Here is a 17,008-nt window from a genome sequence, read left to right as displayed (position 1 = left end):
TGAAGAAGTTTGAAATCACCTTTTCACCAACCCATTGAAAAGGCTCAGGATTTCTTGTAATCTGTCTATTAGAATTGTCTAAAGGCGATTGAGAACACTTAAGGGGAGCATGTGTCGAGCTGACCTTCTGTAAGGGTTCTTAGGACAAGCATCTCCTTTGGATGGAGGACTCCCAATGTCTTTTCCTCCCACTGTCATCTTGCCTCGATGAATCTCCTCGAGAATAGCAGATGGATGTAAGGACTGTTCGACTGGTTTAAAGACGGGAGTCTTCGAGGTACCAACTTCCTCAATGGTCGAATCAACTGCATGAGGTCCCGTCAAAGATTCACCCAAGCTCCTTTGAAGATACTCCAATTTCAAGAACACCCTCGAAGATTGAAGCTCCTTTGAAAATACAAGCTTTCTTCCAAGACTCCAACTTCAAGAATATCACGTGCTCATATTCCTCAAATCAAGTGTATGCATCCAACCGAGAGAGAATCAGATGATCAAATTCTAGAGATCGAATCAACATAAGTACAACATCAACACAAGTTCAACTCCACGAATCAAATTTCTTCAGAAATCTCGTGTGAACAGGTGGATCAATTAAGACTTGAAGAAAACAAAGGTGAATTTAAAAGCTTGCCAACGGTGGATTTAAACTTTTAAAATTTTCTTTCCTTCTTCCGGCTTTCGATAAAATCAAATTCTAAACTTCATAATCTTTAATCAAAGAATATTTAATTCAAATGATAATCGATAATTAAAGAATCTTGATTTAAATTTAAGAAAACATGCAGTGAAAACATAAAAACATATAAACCATCCATGTAAAATTACAAGTTCTCAATCAAGGCTCTGATACCACATATAAACTTTAGTTTCATGATTATATGATAAAACCCTAACATTATATATAACGATAAGTGTCAATATCTTTGAACTAGATAATTTTACAAATTAAATTAAGTTAAAGAACAACATACCTTGATCCATGATAATCTTCTTGAGGAATTGTGTTTCTCTTACTTGCCTTCCTTTAGGACTTAATTTAGGTTTCTTGATGGGAAGAATAAACTACTTAATGAGGCAGTGAGAGGACCAATCCCTAAGGTTCGATTTATAGACACCACCCATCATGGTGTAGAATTAAGGCATTATCTTTTAACCTAATGAGCCTAATAAAATAATAAGCTCGAAAGAGATAAAAAAAATATATAATGCAATTGGACCACATTAATAGCAATATTATATTTAAGAATAAATCTAATAATACTAACTCATTTATTCTTCTTAAGATGTTTACTAGCATCATAGGGAGTTCTTACTGGAGAACATCAAAGGAATCAAATTTCTTTAGTATTTTCTCCATATAATGAGATTGACACAGGGACAAACCGATTTTTTTCCTGATTTTAACACAAAGAATTACGTCTGCTTCTCCTAGGTCTTTCATTTCAAAGTGTGATGAAAGGAACAACTTAGTATCATTTATCAACTCCATGTTTGTTCCAAAAATTAACATGTCATCAACATATAGACATATTAATATGCAATCAGCTCCAAACAACTTTGAATAAACACATGTATCTGAGGAATTTACTTTAAATTCATTGTTTATCAAAGTATTATTAAACTTTTCATACCACTGTTTAGGAGCTTGCTTAAGACCATATAGAGATTTTCTAAGTTTACACACTTTGTTTTATTGGCCAAGAACTTTAAACCCTTCTGTTTGTGTCATATAAATTTCTTCTTCTAAGTCACCGTTTAGAAAGATAGTTTTTACGTCCATTTGGTGAATAAGAAGAACATTTATGGCAGCTAATGTAATTAAGACCTTAATTGTGGTTATCTTAGTTACAGGGGAATATGTATCAAAGTAGTCAATACCTTGCTTTTGAGTATACGCTACCACCACTAATCTAGCCTTGTATCTTTCTATTGACCCATTTGGTTTTGTTTTTCTTTTGAAGATCCACTTACACCTAATTGGCTTGCTTCCCTTTGGAAGATCCACTAAGTCTCATGCTTGATTCATGACTAGTGAATCCAGTTCACTTTTAATGGCCTCTTTCCACGTACTTGACTCCACAGAGTTCAGGGCTTCTTGGTAATTTTTAGGATCCTCATCTATTAAAAACAAGTTTGTGAAATTACAGTCAATTTCATCGCGTCTTTCCATTATAAAGGTGCTTAGGAAGTCTGGACCAAAACTTTTCTCAGTTCTTTGTATTTTACTTCTCCTAGGCTCTAATTCATATCCTAAGATCGAAGTATTAGCAGTTTCAGAAACAGGTGTTTCACTAATAATTAAGAGGTTTTCAGGATCATGCATACTTCTAGATAGGCAGGGAACAGACAAAGATTGCTTTAATGGAAACACATGCTCAAAGAATTCTGCATCCCTAGATTCATTTATAGTTTTATCATTTAAACACATAAACCTATATCCAACACTATTTTGAGCATAGCCAATAAATACACAGTCAAAGGTTTTAGACCCTACCGTAGATTTCTTCAATGCAGGAAATGGTACCTTAGCCAAGCATCCCTAGACCTTCCAAATATGAGAGATTTGGGGCATGTCCTTTCCAGAGTTCGTAGGGAGTTTTGTCTAGCCTTTTGTGGGGAATCCTGTTAAGAACAAAGCACGCAAAGAACACAGCTTCCCCCACATATTATTAGATAGACCAGAGCTTAACAACATGGCATTCATCGTTTCTTTATAAGTTCTATTTTTTCGTTCTGTTATGCCATTTTGTTGTGGTGAGTAAGGAGCAGTAAATTCATGAACAATACCATTTGACTCACAAAAATCTTTAAGAGTTTTATCAGAATACTCACCACCTCTATCTGATCTTAATCTATTTATCCTTTTTCCTAGCTAATTTTCAGATTCTGTTTTAAATTTCAAAAACATAATACCAGCTTCATCTTTTGTTTTTATTAAATAGATCTTAATAAATCTAGAGAAATCATCAACAAAAGATACATGGTAATTTTTACCACATCTACTAATAGTGTTTTTAAAATCGGCTAGATCATAGTGAATTAATTCTAATAGATCAGTACTTCTAGATTCGACTAGTTTGAAAGGTATCTTATAGAACTTACTTTCTACACAAACATGACATTTACCAGTTTCATGCGATTCAGAAGTATTAATAAGTCTTAAGTCTTCAAGCTTCCTAATTGATGCAAAGTTCACATGTCCTAGTCTAACATGCCATAAATTAACAGATTCAACTATGTAGGCAGAACTAGAAGCATTTGCATTCATGGAAACAGTGTTAAGTACAAACAGACCATTGGACAGATACCCTTTACCAACAAATTCTCCGTTTTTTGTGAGGACAACCTTGTCATTTTTTAGTACAATCTTAAGCCCTGCTCGATTTAACAGACTCCTAGACACCAGGTTCCTACGTAGGGAAGGGACATATAGAACATTACTAAGAGAGAGTTTTTCTAGAAGTTAACTTTAAAATAACCTACTCTTTCCCGATTACGCCTGCAGTGGCTGAGTTTCCCATGAGTACGCATTCTTCATCTATAATATCTTCGTAGTCATTCAAAAGTTCTCGATTGGTGCAAAAGTGTCTCGAGGCTCAAGTATCGAGAATCCAGTCAGTCTTGTTTTCTATCAGGTTGACCTTCACAACAGTTGTTATGACCTCATCGTTTTGTTCCGCTAGATTGGCTTGAAGTGTTAGTTTCTGGATTGGTTTCTCTTTCCTTTGGTTACATTGGTATGATTTATGTCCTTTTTCGCATACATAACATACTAGCTTCTTGTTCTTGATTTGTCCCCTTTGAGCCTTGAACTGCCTTTTCTCTGAGTTTTTCCCCTTATGTCCTTTATCCTGCTTGGTCCTGTCTCTATTTACAACAAAAGATTCAACTAAGTTAGCATTAACTGAATTTAATTTTTTGAAGGCTAACTTATCAGTTCCTGGAGTTTCAAATCCTTCTTTTTGTGCTTAAGGTGATTACAGTAGCCATTCCATGATGAAGGAAACATTTCCAGCAAGACATTTTCTTGAAGAACTTCACACATCTTCATGCCTTCAGGTTGAACGTTCGTCACGAGGTTCTCGTACTCATGTATTTGTTCCACATCTGGCTTGTCGTTTGTCATCTGGAACTGCAGCCACTTTCCAACAACATATTTTTTCCATCCAGCATCATCTTCTCCATACCGAGATTCCAGAGTGCTCCAGATGTCCTTGGTAGATTTTTGAGCTACGAACAGGTCGAACATCGGGTCTGACATGTGGTTCAACAGATGCCCATGAACAGTCTTATTATCCTTTGCATACTTATCAAGATCGATCACTTGGTTCTTCTTTATTAAGTCAGCGGCAGTAGTAAAAGGTCTTGTGGATGATTCTGGATCAGAAGGTGTTGGAGTGGTAGCTGGAGGATCAGACGGCAGATCAGTGGTAAGGACGTGGTTGACTTTTAGCTACTAAAAAAATATCAACAATTTTTTGGACCAACAGTGGTAGTTTGTTCCATAAAGTGGCTCTAGCTTGGACAGGTCGGGTAGAATTTTGTTAGAGGTCTTGATCGACATATTTGCTTTCAGATCGTTGGAAATTTGAGACTATCGATCAAGATAATTGCTGTGTCGTGACGAACCACTGCTCTAAAAGCAAGTTCGGCTGACTGTGGTGCTAATCGTGATGTCGGTTGCTCCTCAAGGTTAATACAGCTTTCCAGTACTTACGTGCACTCGTCAAAACAGGGAATATAGACAAAAACTGTGTGTAAATGCTCAGGACATTGAGAGGAAAGCCAAACAAGAGACGAAATAAGAGAAGAGGAATTGGAAGAACGTTTTGGTGTGTTGAAACCAAATGAGATCCCTCCAATTTTTAGAGAAGTGAAGGTAGAGAGTGGAGGAGAGTGAACGTGTCCATGTAAATTACCAAAAGTAATAAGAGATAAAAGATAAATTACCAAGATATAGGTAATAAAAGTTACATCACTTTTTGATGTGGTGATAAAGTCAACTTAATTTGAAATCTCCTTTGAAGGTTTAAGAATATATAATCGCTTCCCACTTCAAAGATTATCAATGTGGGACAAAATACTCAATTTTGCTATTTGGGTCAAAGCCATCATTTCTAATAGTCACCTGGATCCATGATCTCCTCAATTGCCTGTGATGTGATGGATTACAAGACTTCAGAAGAGGTCTGAAAAGCATTAGAAGATCTATATGGAGCATCTAAGAACTAACCAATTACGAAATGCTTTGCAAAATACATAAAATGGAAATATGAGAATGTCTAATTATTTATATGCTCTATGCTTTTGCAAAATTGAGTAGGTCCATTTATATTAACGTAGAGTCCACAATTATTTATAAAGACAAATTTCAAAATTTTTAATGTAAAAACAGGGAGTCTATGGTCCCTTAAATTGATGTTAGATAATTTTCTCAATTTAGCCATCTACTTCAAATTTCCAAATTAATACCATTTTCAAGAAAAAAGGACCTAAAAGGTTTTGGATTTTGGGAGGTTCACACTCGTAATTATCTTTACATATATACATATACATATGAAATTTTGTTTGTTTGTTTTTTAAATTCTTAATATTGGTTCTGTTAAAACGAGTATTGAATAGAGTTGGACTTGAACAACTCTAATTTCAGTCTAAAGTTCAGTTCAATTAAGTAAAAATTGGATTAATATTGACAAGACGGATAAATTTATTTGAAAGCTATTCTCATATTTTAAATAAGTTGTCTATTTAGTTGATTAGATGTAAATTTAATACATTGAACTAAATTGGCTTGATAAACGATTAGGCAGAGAATTAAGTATATGTTCCATCAACATTTCATTAGTAGTATCAAACAATCAACAATTTTTTTTTTTTAATTTGTTTATCAGGTTACTACTTTTGTCCACTTTTACTTACAGCCAACCAAATATTAGATTAAGAAGTTTTTTTTCTTTTTTTTTTTTACCTTTTCGGATTGACTAGATAAAAATTGTTTTTCAAAAAAGCCATTTTATTTAAACGCTAGTGATGCAAACTATTTTTACCATCAAACAATAATTAAACATATACGAGAGAGGCGTTATGCTTCAAAAGATTAAGAGTATATTTTTGGTGTTCGAAATTACTCCAACACATAGCTTCAATCAATCAAACACAATTAAATGTTTGAGTTCACACTTTCTAATTACCATAAGAATTGATTTTCAACGATTACATGTTTCACCAAGTACTTATAAACAAAATAAAGTGATTCTAACCATCAAACATCAAAACATTTTTGAGTAACTGTTGATATGATATGGAACCGAGTTAGAAAACATGCAGGAGATATCCAAGAATTGGATCAAAAGGATAAGGGGAAAACAAAACAAGAAATGTTTTGTATATTTAGTAAAATGTAAGTTGACATAATACACAACTGAGTGAGGTCATGTATATTTCTTATATCTATATATTAGATTAGTTTCAGGACTCACAAAGGAAAAGAGAAAAAAAGAGAAGTGTAAATCATGTACAATACAAATTTTGGAAAAGAAACAGTTATTATGTGTGTGGGTGTGATATTCTGTGTTATGCACTATACAAGGGAACTATGTCTCTGTGTACATGTGGTGTATACTATTTTCTTCTCTACGATGAGAAACGTCTTTTCGACCCAAATAAAGATCTGAAAAGAACAATGAAATTGGAAGCAAAATAAGATGATGCCTTCTAACAAGCCATCTCAGAACTTTGAGAGAGAGAGAGAGAGAGAAAACCTGAATTGATAGTTCGACAAAACTTCGAACTGGTGGCAACTTCACTCAACTTCTATACAAAAATGGGTTTCGATTTCTAGGCCAACATGAATTTGCTCCCTGCAAATTGTGATGAGCAACTTAATCAGCAAAGTCCTCAATTGTTAACAGAGATTATGCACACTTTTCTTTTCTTTTCTTTTCTTTTCTTTTCTTTTCTTTTTTTTTTTTTTTTTTTTTTGAGAAATAAGTATTTTGGAGACATACAACTAAGTTGTTTTCCTTTATACTTTCCATTGACTCAGCAAGCTCCACTTGTTTTGATGCAGTAGCAAGCAATGCCTAAAGGAAAATAAATTCATCAGTTAAAAGCACATATTTCACTATTTCAGCATTACTGTTATTATGGAAGAATTTTCTTACTCTCTTTGTCTTCTGCAAGTCATATTCTATAGATTTTATACGATTCAGCGATTCGTGAAGCATGTCCTCTTTTTCTAGAGGGATTTTTGAAGGTTTATTTGTAAGTTCCGTCACCATAACTTCCAAATTTTGCAGCCTTTTCCAGAGTGGGTCCACTGCTGATTCTTTAGATTCTTCTCGAGTCCCTGAATCCTCCAAATGATGGTCGGAAGAGGCTTCACGTTGTTGGTTCTCAGTGTGTCTAATCATGAAAATTCTCCCGAATCCAGGAACTAGTAGATATATACAAGCAAAAATTTTGAATACAAAATGAATAAATGTACTCGTAACTTGAGGAATGAATTTTTTTGGTTGCCCTGCTGGTTGGACATCAGCGTATAGATTATCTGTCATGTTTACGAAAACCCAGTCAGACAAAGAATGTTACCAAATAAAGTAAAGTACTATTACTGCCATCACATGTAACATTCTAGTTATTACAATTTGAACAATTCATCAGTTTCGTGGAATAAGAATATCCTTAGGCAACTTTATAAAAAGAACATATTGGAAGAGGTAACAATACGGTGTCACTTATTTGATGTTTAACTAGTGGAGAATTCATAAGCTACCCGAAAAAATGTTAAAAAATATTAACCCTGGCAATGTTAATTTGATGTTTAATTGTAAGATATGCATAAGCATCCTTCAAAGAAGAGGGAAAAAACATCAAACCCTGCAGCGTATAGGAAGACACATGGATCATTTTCTTTGATACCAGTAGAAACAGTAAGAATGAAAAGAAATCCAAAAGTGCATATACGGTTCAAGTTTAAGCATGCATATGATGATGCTATCAGAAGAGGATGGAAAACATATGCCAAGGAATTCAACAAGCATATGAGTTTTAGCTATCCAAATGCAGCATATAGGTCAACTAAATTAGTTTCCAAAATTGTTATTGATAGGTTTGTCTTTTCATTATTATAAAATGATTTTTGCTCGCTTTGCATCTCCAGGAGCACATTCTGCCACCAGGTAGATATTTCATGCAAACGGTGCAAGAAACTGAGTGAAATGATGTTCAACATGATGATTGAAACTTTTTTGTTTTTCTTGTTTATGTTCTTGTTTGTGTTTTTGTTTTTGTTTTTTTTTTTTATTTATTTATTATTTTTAATCATAGCATCAATGAACTAATTGGAAATTACCCCACCGTATCCACTGGTGATTTGTTGCAATTCAATGCATGAATAAAAAAGGGATTCCAAGCGGTCAAATTTAACAAGTATGGAAGCCAGATACGTGCAATGTATATGTGTGTGCATGTGTGTATGTATTCTACAGCGAAGATACATCCTTCATCTTGCATAGATTTTATCAGGCTCGTTTCTAAGGTAAGAAAATGAAGGAATAGTTTGAATGTTAACCTACTTGAACTATATTCTTCAACTAATCCAGCAGCATCCGTAGGTTCAACGACGCTGTTAATGGGCCTAGACGCAGAACACTTTTCCTGGCACAAACATATAATAAAAAAAGAGTAAAAAGATTGACATTTACATAAAAATGTAGAAACTATTCCTCAATAATGTGATCTGCTAATGAGATCAAAGCTGCTCGAAAGCATACACCTTACCAACTAACTGGACAATTTTCAGCACCTTTTCCCTTTATACTTCCCTGAAATGCAATGGTATTTTTGAATTTATGATAGACCTAAATAGAAGTACTTCTTTTGCAAGGGGACCATAAAAGAAAATTCCTAAAACCTATCCTGCCCGACTTGTAATTGCTATATTTACAAGACAAGCAAACTGCTTTTCAGAGCAAATGTTTCAAACAATTGCAGTTATATCACAAACAGCATACAGCATCCTAGTGTTGCAACAGCTGAAGGAATCAACTCCAGCTTTGTAATAAAGAATTAAACCCTCAGAATATGTTGAGGCTAAAAAACCTCTTGTTTACAAATGTGCATAAAAGAATCTAATTTCCTTCATGCTTACCCTGGCAGTCACTGAAACAAAATTTCCGATGCTAGAAGCACTGGCAGTTGCAGTTGCCTCTGACCCTGATTCAGGTGAAGAAATTTCATTACCCTCCATCTGTGAGTAGGAAAAGAAATAGCATCACAAATGGCAGGTCAGCAAAAAGATACAATGAAGCCAGATATGATATGAAACAACATGGCCACCTTCGAGTTAAAAAAGTTGATTTCAAAACTACTCCTGCCGTAGAAATTGTTAGCCTTTCTTGAGTGAGTAGCTTCTTCGGTAAAAACAAGCTGCTAGGCAAAACAAGCAATGATGTAACTTCATGCTTTATGTAATGAAGCTAACAATATAATAAATATGAAGACTCCCATTGATTTTAAGATTTTTAGAAATTGATAATTACAAAGTATAATAAGCATCCTAAATTGAACAGGATCAGACTTTCTTGATTTCGGGATCATTCCAGGGGCCCTTGTCAGATCTAAGACATCCACCTTCATTTGAACACGAACAATCTCCTCCTAGGAAGTCGGGAAGCTGACTGTTTAAGGAGGAAACATTCATGTCAGTTCGGAATTAAAAAAAAAAATCAATACAACGTGAAAAGAATACATGAGAAACAAAAGTATTTTGAAAGGATTTCAGACCTTGAGTCTATGACCTCCAACAGCTTATATTGAAATTTGCAGCCCAAAACCTACATAACCAGAAGAAACAACTTCGTTGCTCAAAGTTCATAAATAGTTGCAACCTCAGAAAAATGAAAATTCACTGAAAAGGGGCCTTTTGTACATGAATCTTCGCTGTAGTCCTTGGATCAAGAAAGGTTTTTGCAGTATTCCATAGAAATTTGAACCCATTGCCAGCATTTACAATGAACATTTGATTCAGCGTCTGCAGAGTAGTGTGTATGAAAGAAATTATAGATGCTCATGCTCCTAATGTAAGAAAACTGCGTAGTATAAAGTATAGTTTAAGCAACCTCAGGATAATTTTCCCCATCAATTTTTTGCATGCGCAAAACAAGGTCAGTCGCAAGCTTTCTAAAGCTCATCAAGTTCTACACCATTAGAAGAAACAATACTGATGTCAGCAGATACAATGCAAAACTACAATAACATGATAACACTCGGATATGCTCAGAAATTACCAGTCCCTGAACATCCAGTATCGTTGTTGTACAATATATGTGCCTTTTTGCAGCAATAGAACATGCTGTGAATTTCTCAGAAAAAAGCTTCTCAAACCCTTGAACATGATATTTCAAAAACCGATCAATTGTAGTGACATTCATTAGCTTTCCCGGTTCAATTTTTCCAAGTCTTTCAATATAAACAGGTCTTCCTCCTTTATCCACACCATGGTAACCATGAGGATAATATCGTTGAACTTCTTCATACTCATCATATACGAAATCCTACAGTTTAGGTACAGCATCTCTTAAGTAATGAAAAGTGCACAAGCAGAAACTTCTCATACACAGAAGGGAGAAAAATTGCATTAAGAGTTGCTTCTGATTAATACCAGCTGAAGGTTCTTCTATAACCTCCCTTGGTTCTAAAGATGGGACAGGGGTCCCTTCCATACTTTCTTTTTGTATAGAGAAAATTTGTTTCATGAAAAACTAAGACCTCACTGCTAACTCAGGGTATAGGCATTAGCACATTCTTGCACAATCGTTGATGTTTCACGTTTGAAACACCTATTTATGCAAAGGAAAAAGATATATATACAAAAGAAGCAGGCATCATCTCACATTACCTGCATAATAGTATCTATATGATTATCTTTTCTCCAGCTGAGCATCTCAGTCCACATGTTGAGAGTTTTATCCATGTCAAACTTTCTAGCCTTGAGAAATCTGAGACAAATGAAAAAAAAAATCTGTAGAGAAGTAACAGGCAACAGTAGAAACTTCATATCTCATTTCTCTTCCATGGAAAATCACAATTTTATCTTTTATGACATAATTTTAAACTAGATGCCTCTCCCGCTTGTTGCAACATCTTATGGAATTCTGAAGTCCAACATAAAGTTGAGATGTCTACGTGGTATATGGTTCTTGGTGGAGTGCACTAGCAATAACTTTAAGAAATAAGTCCCATTTATCCTCGTGATGCTCGCTCATACATAACTGATGGTTTAATCTTTTTCTAAAACACAAACAAAGTTTTCACTGTCCACTGACGACATAAAAATTTTAGCAAGGATTTGTTTGTTCAAATCTCTTTAGGAATTTACAAAGAAGGACCCAGCTAGTATTAGAATTCCATAATTCACTATAAATACACAGAGGCCACTGTTAGACCTCCCATCAAGTTTGTTTACAAAAGAAAGAATAAAGAACACGTGTAAAATGTGGTAGGAGGAGATAAGTTAGTGAGCTGTCTAGTATAAATAGGAATTGTTTAGGCGGGAAAGTTAGTTAGCATTTTATGTGAAATTTAGTTGTTGCATCTTGAGACAAAGATCAACAAAGTGTATTTCTGGATTGATATTCTGTCAATTCAGATTGTAAATCTATACTGAAATAAATACGAATTTCATACCAAAGATAGAGTTCTATCATTTTGGTATCAAAGATAGCTATAATGTTTTCGAAAATAGATCTCAAATCTAGGTATCATCAGATAAGAATGGTAGATGAAGAAATTCAGAAGACAGTTTTTCGAACTCATGAAGGGCACTATGAATTTCTTGTTATGCCCTTCGGTTTAACAAATGCATCAGCCACTTTTCAAGCATTGATGAATACTATTTTCAAGCCTTATTTAAGAAAGTTCGTTTTAGTATTCTTCGATGACATCTTGATTTCCAGTAAAGATGAGAAGGAACATGTGCATCATATGGAGAAGGTATTCGCTACTTTGAGGAAACATTGCCTATATGCGAATAAGAAGAAGTGCAGTTTTGCTCTCAGCTGAAGATCGAATATTTTGGGACATATATTATCTAGAGACGGCGTTGCAATTGATCTAGACAAAATTAAAGCCATAGTTGACTGGCCATGCCCCATGAATGTCAGAGAAGTTCGAGGATTGACGGGTTATTACAGGAGGTTTGTTCAGCACTACGGTTCTATAGCAGCTCCATTAACTCATTTACTTAAAAAAGGTGGATTCAAATGGAATGATGAGGCCAAAGAAGCATTTGAGAAGCTGAAGAAAGCTATGATGTCTTTACCAGTGTTAGCTCTCCCTAGTTTTGATCATCCCTTTGAAATTGAAACGGATGCTTCAGGCTATGGAGTGGGTGCTGTGTTAATACAATCTAAAAGATCTATTGCTTTCTACAGTCATACTTTGGCGATGAGGGTCAGAGCAAGAGCAAGACCTGTTTATGAAAGAGAATTAATGGCTGTGGTTTTGGCTGTACAGCACTGGCGTCCTTATCTATTGGGAACAAGATTTATTGTTAAAACGGACCAGAAGTCACTTAAGTTTTTGTTGGAACAACGAGTAGTCCAACCGCAATATCAGAAATGGGTAGCCAAATTACTGGGATATTCATTTGAAGTAGTTTATAAACCAGGCCTTAAAAACAAAGCAGCTGATGCTTTGTCTAGAAAACCGCCGGATATACAGTTTTGTGGAATCACTGCACCAGTTTTGGTTGATTTAAAAATTATCAGAGAAAAGGTGGAGAAGGATGAGCAACTTTGGAAAGTAGTAGCTGAGTTGAGTAATGAAAGGGAGCTGAAAGACGGTAAGTTCTCATTGAAGAATGGGTTACTGCATTACAAAAATCGACTGGTCCTTTCAAAATCCTCATCTTTAATTCCAGCAATGTTAAATACCTTTCATGATTCAGTCGTTGGAGGCCATTCTAGATTCCTAAGGACATACAAAAGAGTGGCAAGCAAATTGTATTGGGAAGGTATGAAGTTTGATGTGAAAAGACACTGTGAAGAATGTTTGACATGCCAACGCAATAAGATTTTGGCAGTTTCACCAGCTGGCCTGTTGGTACCATTGGAAATTCTACAAGTCTGGAGTGATATTTCCATGGACTTTGTTGAAGGATTACCCAAGGCTAAAGGATTTGAAGTGGTATTAGTGGTGGTTGACCGTTTGAGCAAGTATGGTCATTTTCTGCCATTAAAACATCCTTATACAGCCCAAACAGTAGCAGATTTGTTTTTGAGGGAAGTAGTTCGTTTACATGCTTTCCTTCATCTATTGTTTCTGATAGAGACAAGATTTTTCTCAGCCATTTTTGAAAAGAATTGTTTAGATTGGTTGACACAAAGCTAAACAAAAGCACTGCCTATCATCCCCAATCCGATGGCCAAACTGAGGTAGTAAACAGGGGATTGGAGACCTACCTACGATGTTTTTGTAGTGAGAAGCCGAAGGAATGGATTTCTTGGCTACCCTGGGCTAAGTTCTGGTATAACACCACATTTCAGAGGGCGCTGAGCGGATCTCCTTTTCAGGTGGTGTATGGGCGTAAGCCTCCTACATTGTTGTCATATGGGGATGGTGACACTTCAAATTCAGCATTGGATGAGCAACTGCGCGAAAGAGATATACCTTGGCAGCTTTACGTGGGCATCTTCTTTTGGCTCAGCAACAGATGAAACAATATGCAGACCGTAAAAGGAGACATGTGAAGTTTCAAGTGGTTGACTTGGTGTTCTTAAAAATTCGTCCATACCGACAGCTCACGTTAAGGAGAAAAAGGAATGAGAAACTTTCTCCGAAGTATTTTGGACCATATAAAATCTTGGAAAAAATTGGTGTAGTAGCATATAAACTGGATTTACCAGCAAATACAGCTATTCATCCAGTTTTCCATGTTTCTCAGTTGAAGAAATGTGTGGGAGATCAGACAGGGGTGTTGCCAACAATACAGTATGTTAATGAGAAGTTTGAATGGCAGACACAACCAGAAGAAGTCCTGGAGTACAAGTTGAATAAAGCCGGCAGTTGGGATGTGTTGATTGGCTGGAAAGGACTTCCTAAACATGAAGCTTCATGGGAAAGCTACGACGAGATGCATAAGCTCTATCCTATCCTTCACCTTGAGGACAAGGTGAATTTGGAAGGGGGGAGTAATGTTAGACCTCCCACCAAGTTTGTTTACAAAAGAAAGAATAAAGAACACGTGTAAAATGTGGTAGGGGGAGATAAGTCGGTGAGCTGTCTAGTATAAATAAGAGTTATTTCTGAATTGATATTCTATCAATTCAGATTGTAAATCTATATTGAAATAAATACGAATTTCATACCAAAGATAGAGTTCTATCAGCCACTTGATCTACACATGGAATCTAAGTAACTCAAGCTTTTCTCCCACTCAGACCTTTTATCAACAAATTTCCCATGACAGTGCTTTGACAAGCTTGAACCCATTAATTTTTCTTCTTTGAACTGCTTGAAACCATCATACAGTTAAATATTATTAAACCTAGGCATCACACACCTGAGAACAATAAAAATATTGCAGTGTCCTACCCCACAGTACCAAAGGATAATGAAGGGGAAATGTACTCCCAAACCTTCAAACACAACACAGCTTGGATTGATTAGATATGGACGTCCATGCTCATCAATCATTTCAAGAGTAGACAGCATCCCTAAGTATGTCCACACTTATAGAATTCGAATACTTTATGGTCATTCATTCAAAGACTAGGAAATCCTATGGGAATATGCTTGTTTAGCTACTGTTTGGGAGTTTCAAAGTGAAAGGAATGAATGAGTCTTTAGTGGAACGAATTAGACTTCAATACTTTTGGGATTATTGTGTTCTTCAACTTCTTGGAGTGCTGGGACAAATTCCTTGTGTAATTAATCTCCCTTTCTCTTATTTAATCCCACTTGGAGAAGACCAGTTTTTTAGGTCTTTAAAGACTCAGGTTAATAGAACATCCTGTCTCCCCGGTTCCATCGATTTATTTTTCTCTCTTCAACAAAAGTTTTTCCATTGAAAGTTGCATCAAAAGCAAAATGATTTACTTGGTACAATGCATACTTCAAAAGATGATATTTATTTCTACATGAATTTCAAACATGCATTCTTGAGTGCTCCCCAAACCTGCCACTAAGGACAGAGAAAGGAGAAGCAATTGAAGAAAACTGGCAAGAGAATAAAGAATGAAAACTGTAAAAGAACAAGAACAATGGAGAATGACCAAACCAAACATCACCACAAAAGCAAATGAGTTTCATTTATCAACGACGTATTCAAGAAAGAGGAAATTAACGTTCCAAGGACTACACTGAAACCACCGACGGGAAGACCAATATAGAACTCTGGCCAATTAAATGAAGCCGATGGATACTTAAGGGAACCTAGCATCACCCTCAAAAAGGAATCCCGAATCCTATAGGCTATAACTAACCAAATAACAAGAAAAGCACATCTTACAGATCATGTTATCAATACCTATTCTTACCAATCAGGTCAATAATACCCATCTCCCATAGAATAAATGTTCAGAAAGACAGAACTCCAGCTTAACCAAATTGGAGCCAGCCTTTTCTCCAAATGTCTCATGAAATTAAACTCTCTAAAAGCCTAGCAACGAAGGTAGGAATTTTTGCTTAGGTAATAAAGAATTACTATGTTTCTTGCATAAAAAAGAGAAATCGATGCGATTGTGAATTTCTAGCAAGATGGCCAACAAGCACAGCGAGGCAAATTATTGTATAAAAAAAATGCCGAGAAGACGTCTAAATCTAAAACTTTCCAGCAATTCTTTCATCAGCGTCGTCTATACTATTGAACTTTATTCAGATCATTTAAATATCCATTAGTATTCAAACAACAGAAACACCCATTCAAACTCGAGAACTTCAGAAACGAGATTATGATAATCAACAAGAAGAAGGAGCCTACAAGGATTCAAGAGACTGGGATTGATCCAAAATACTTTCAGCTGTCAAACAAGAGTTTAGGTACCTGAGCATAGTGTGATAATCATCATGACGAGGTGGCAACAGATCTGTAGCGATCAAAACCTGGCGGAACTTATTGACAGAATCTTCCTCCCCAGCATCCCGGACCTCATGAACCGAAATCGTAGCAAAGCGGCAATCAGCAACCCTACTACTTTGCTTTCTCAGCGTATTGCTAAATTTAGCAGAAGCAGTAATGGCTCTCTTCCTAAGAGATTTAGAGCGAGTTCGGCGTCTGTCATCTTCAGAGGATTCAGGTTCAAAGACCCTGGGCCTCTCATCATCTTCAAATTCTCCTGAAACACAAAAGAAACAAGAGGATCAAGCTATGAGAAGCAGAAATGGAAATAGAGCAAAAAAAAAAAAAAAAAAAAAGAAGAATGATTCAAATCGGATCGGAAAGTGTACCCGGCATTGTGATGGATGAAAGCGTAAAGGAATCCAGAAACCGACGGAAATAAGGGAGAGATGATAGAAAGGAAATGGTGAAAGAGAAAGGTAAGAAAGGGAATTGTATTGGGGAGCGGCGTTGATGGTTGGTCTTCTCCGATGGATGGCTACTTTTGGGTTTGTAATTTGACTGCTCAACTCCTACTCCTTTTTCTGTTTTTGCTTTCTTTTTCTTCACACCACTTAAAGGAATCTATTCACATCACAATTACTCTCAATCAATTCTTTTTCCAAACACGTTCCATCGAATCACGAATCTCTTAAATGAAATCCATGTTAGAGTTGTCAACCAGTAAATATTAATTTCTACCTACGTGACACCATGACCATGTTATGTTATCACAATTGTCTTTAATCTCAATTGTCTAATACATACACTAGAATTTGAATTGGTATGATATGAAAAAAGTTGAGAATCTATTCTTATTTTCATCTCACCTAATTCTTTTTCTAACCGAATATAATAACAACAATTAGACTCTCTCTTCCTCTGTTATTATAGTCCTAAATCTATTTT

At 35.6% G+C, this 17,008-nt stretch overlaps 1 protein-coding gene across 1 annotated transcript; it reads right to left on the bottom strand.

Moving 5' to 3' along the window:
• Positions 1-6,355: 6,355 nt before the first annotated feature.
• On the bottom strand, positions 6,356-16,691 carry LOC103497548 (phosphatidylinositol/phosphatidylcholine transfer protein SFH9). The gene is made up of 15 exons (XM_008459785.3): positions 16,450-16,691; positions 16,046-16,337; positions 10,901-11,000; positions 10,290-10,556; positions 10,122-10,199; positions 9,932-10,033; positions 9,787-9,836; positions 9,581-9,680; positions 9,340-9,429; positions 9,152-9,250; positions 8,577-8,658; positions 7,164-7,549; positions 7,008-7,082; positions 6,762-6,860; positions 6,356-6,670 (listed from the first exon to the last, which is right to left on the bottom strand). Exons 1-14 carry the CDS (start codon positions 16,454-16,456, stop codon positions 6,807-6,809), a joined length of 1,782 nt encoding a protein of 593 aa, XP_008458007.1. The 5' UTR covers positions 16,457-16,691; the 3' UTR covers positions 6,356-6,670; positions 6,762-6,806.
• Between the last annotated feature and the right edge of the window lie 317 nt (positions 16,692-17,008).

The sequence above is a fragment of the Cucumis melo genome, chromosome 1, assembly GCF_025177605.1.
Source record: "Cucumis melo cultivar AY chromosome 1, USDA_Cmelo_AY_1.0, whole genome shotgun sequence".
NCBI lineage: Eukaryota > Viridiplantae > Streptophyta > Magnoliopsida > Cucurbitales > Cucurbitaceae > Cucumis > Cucumis melo.
This window is presented reverse-complemented; position numbering and strand designations above follow the sequence as displayed.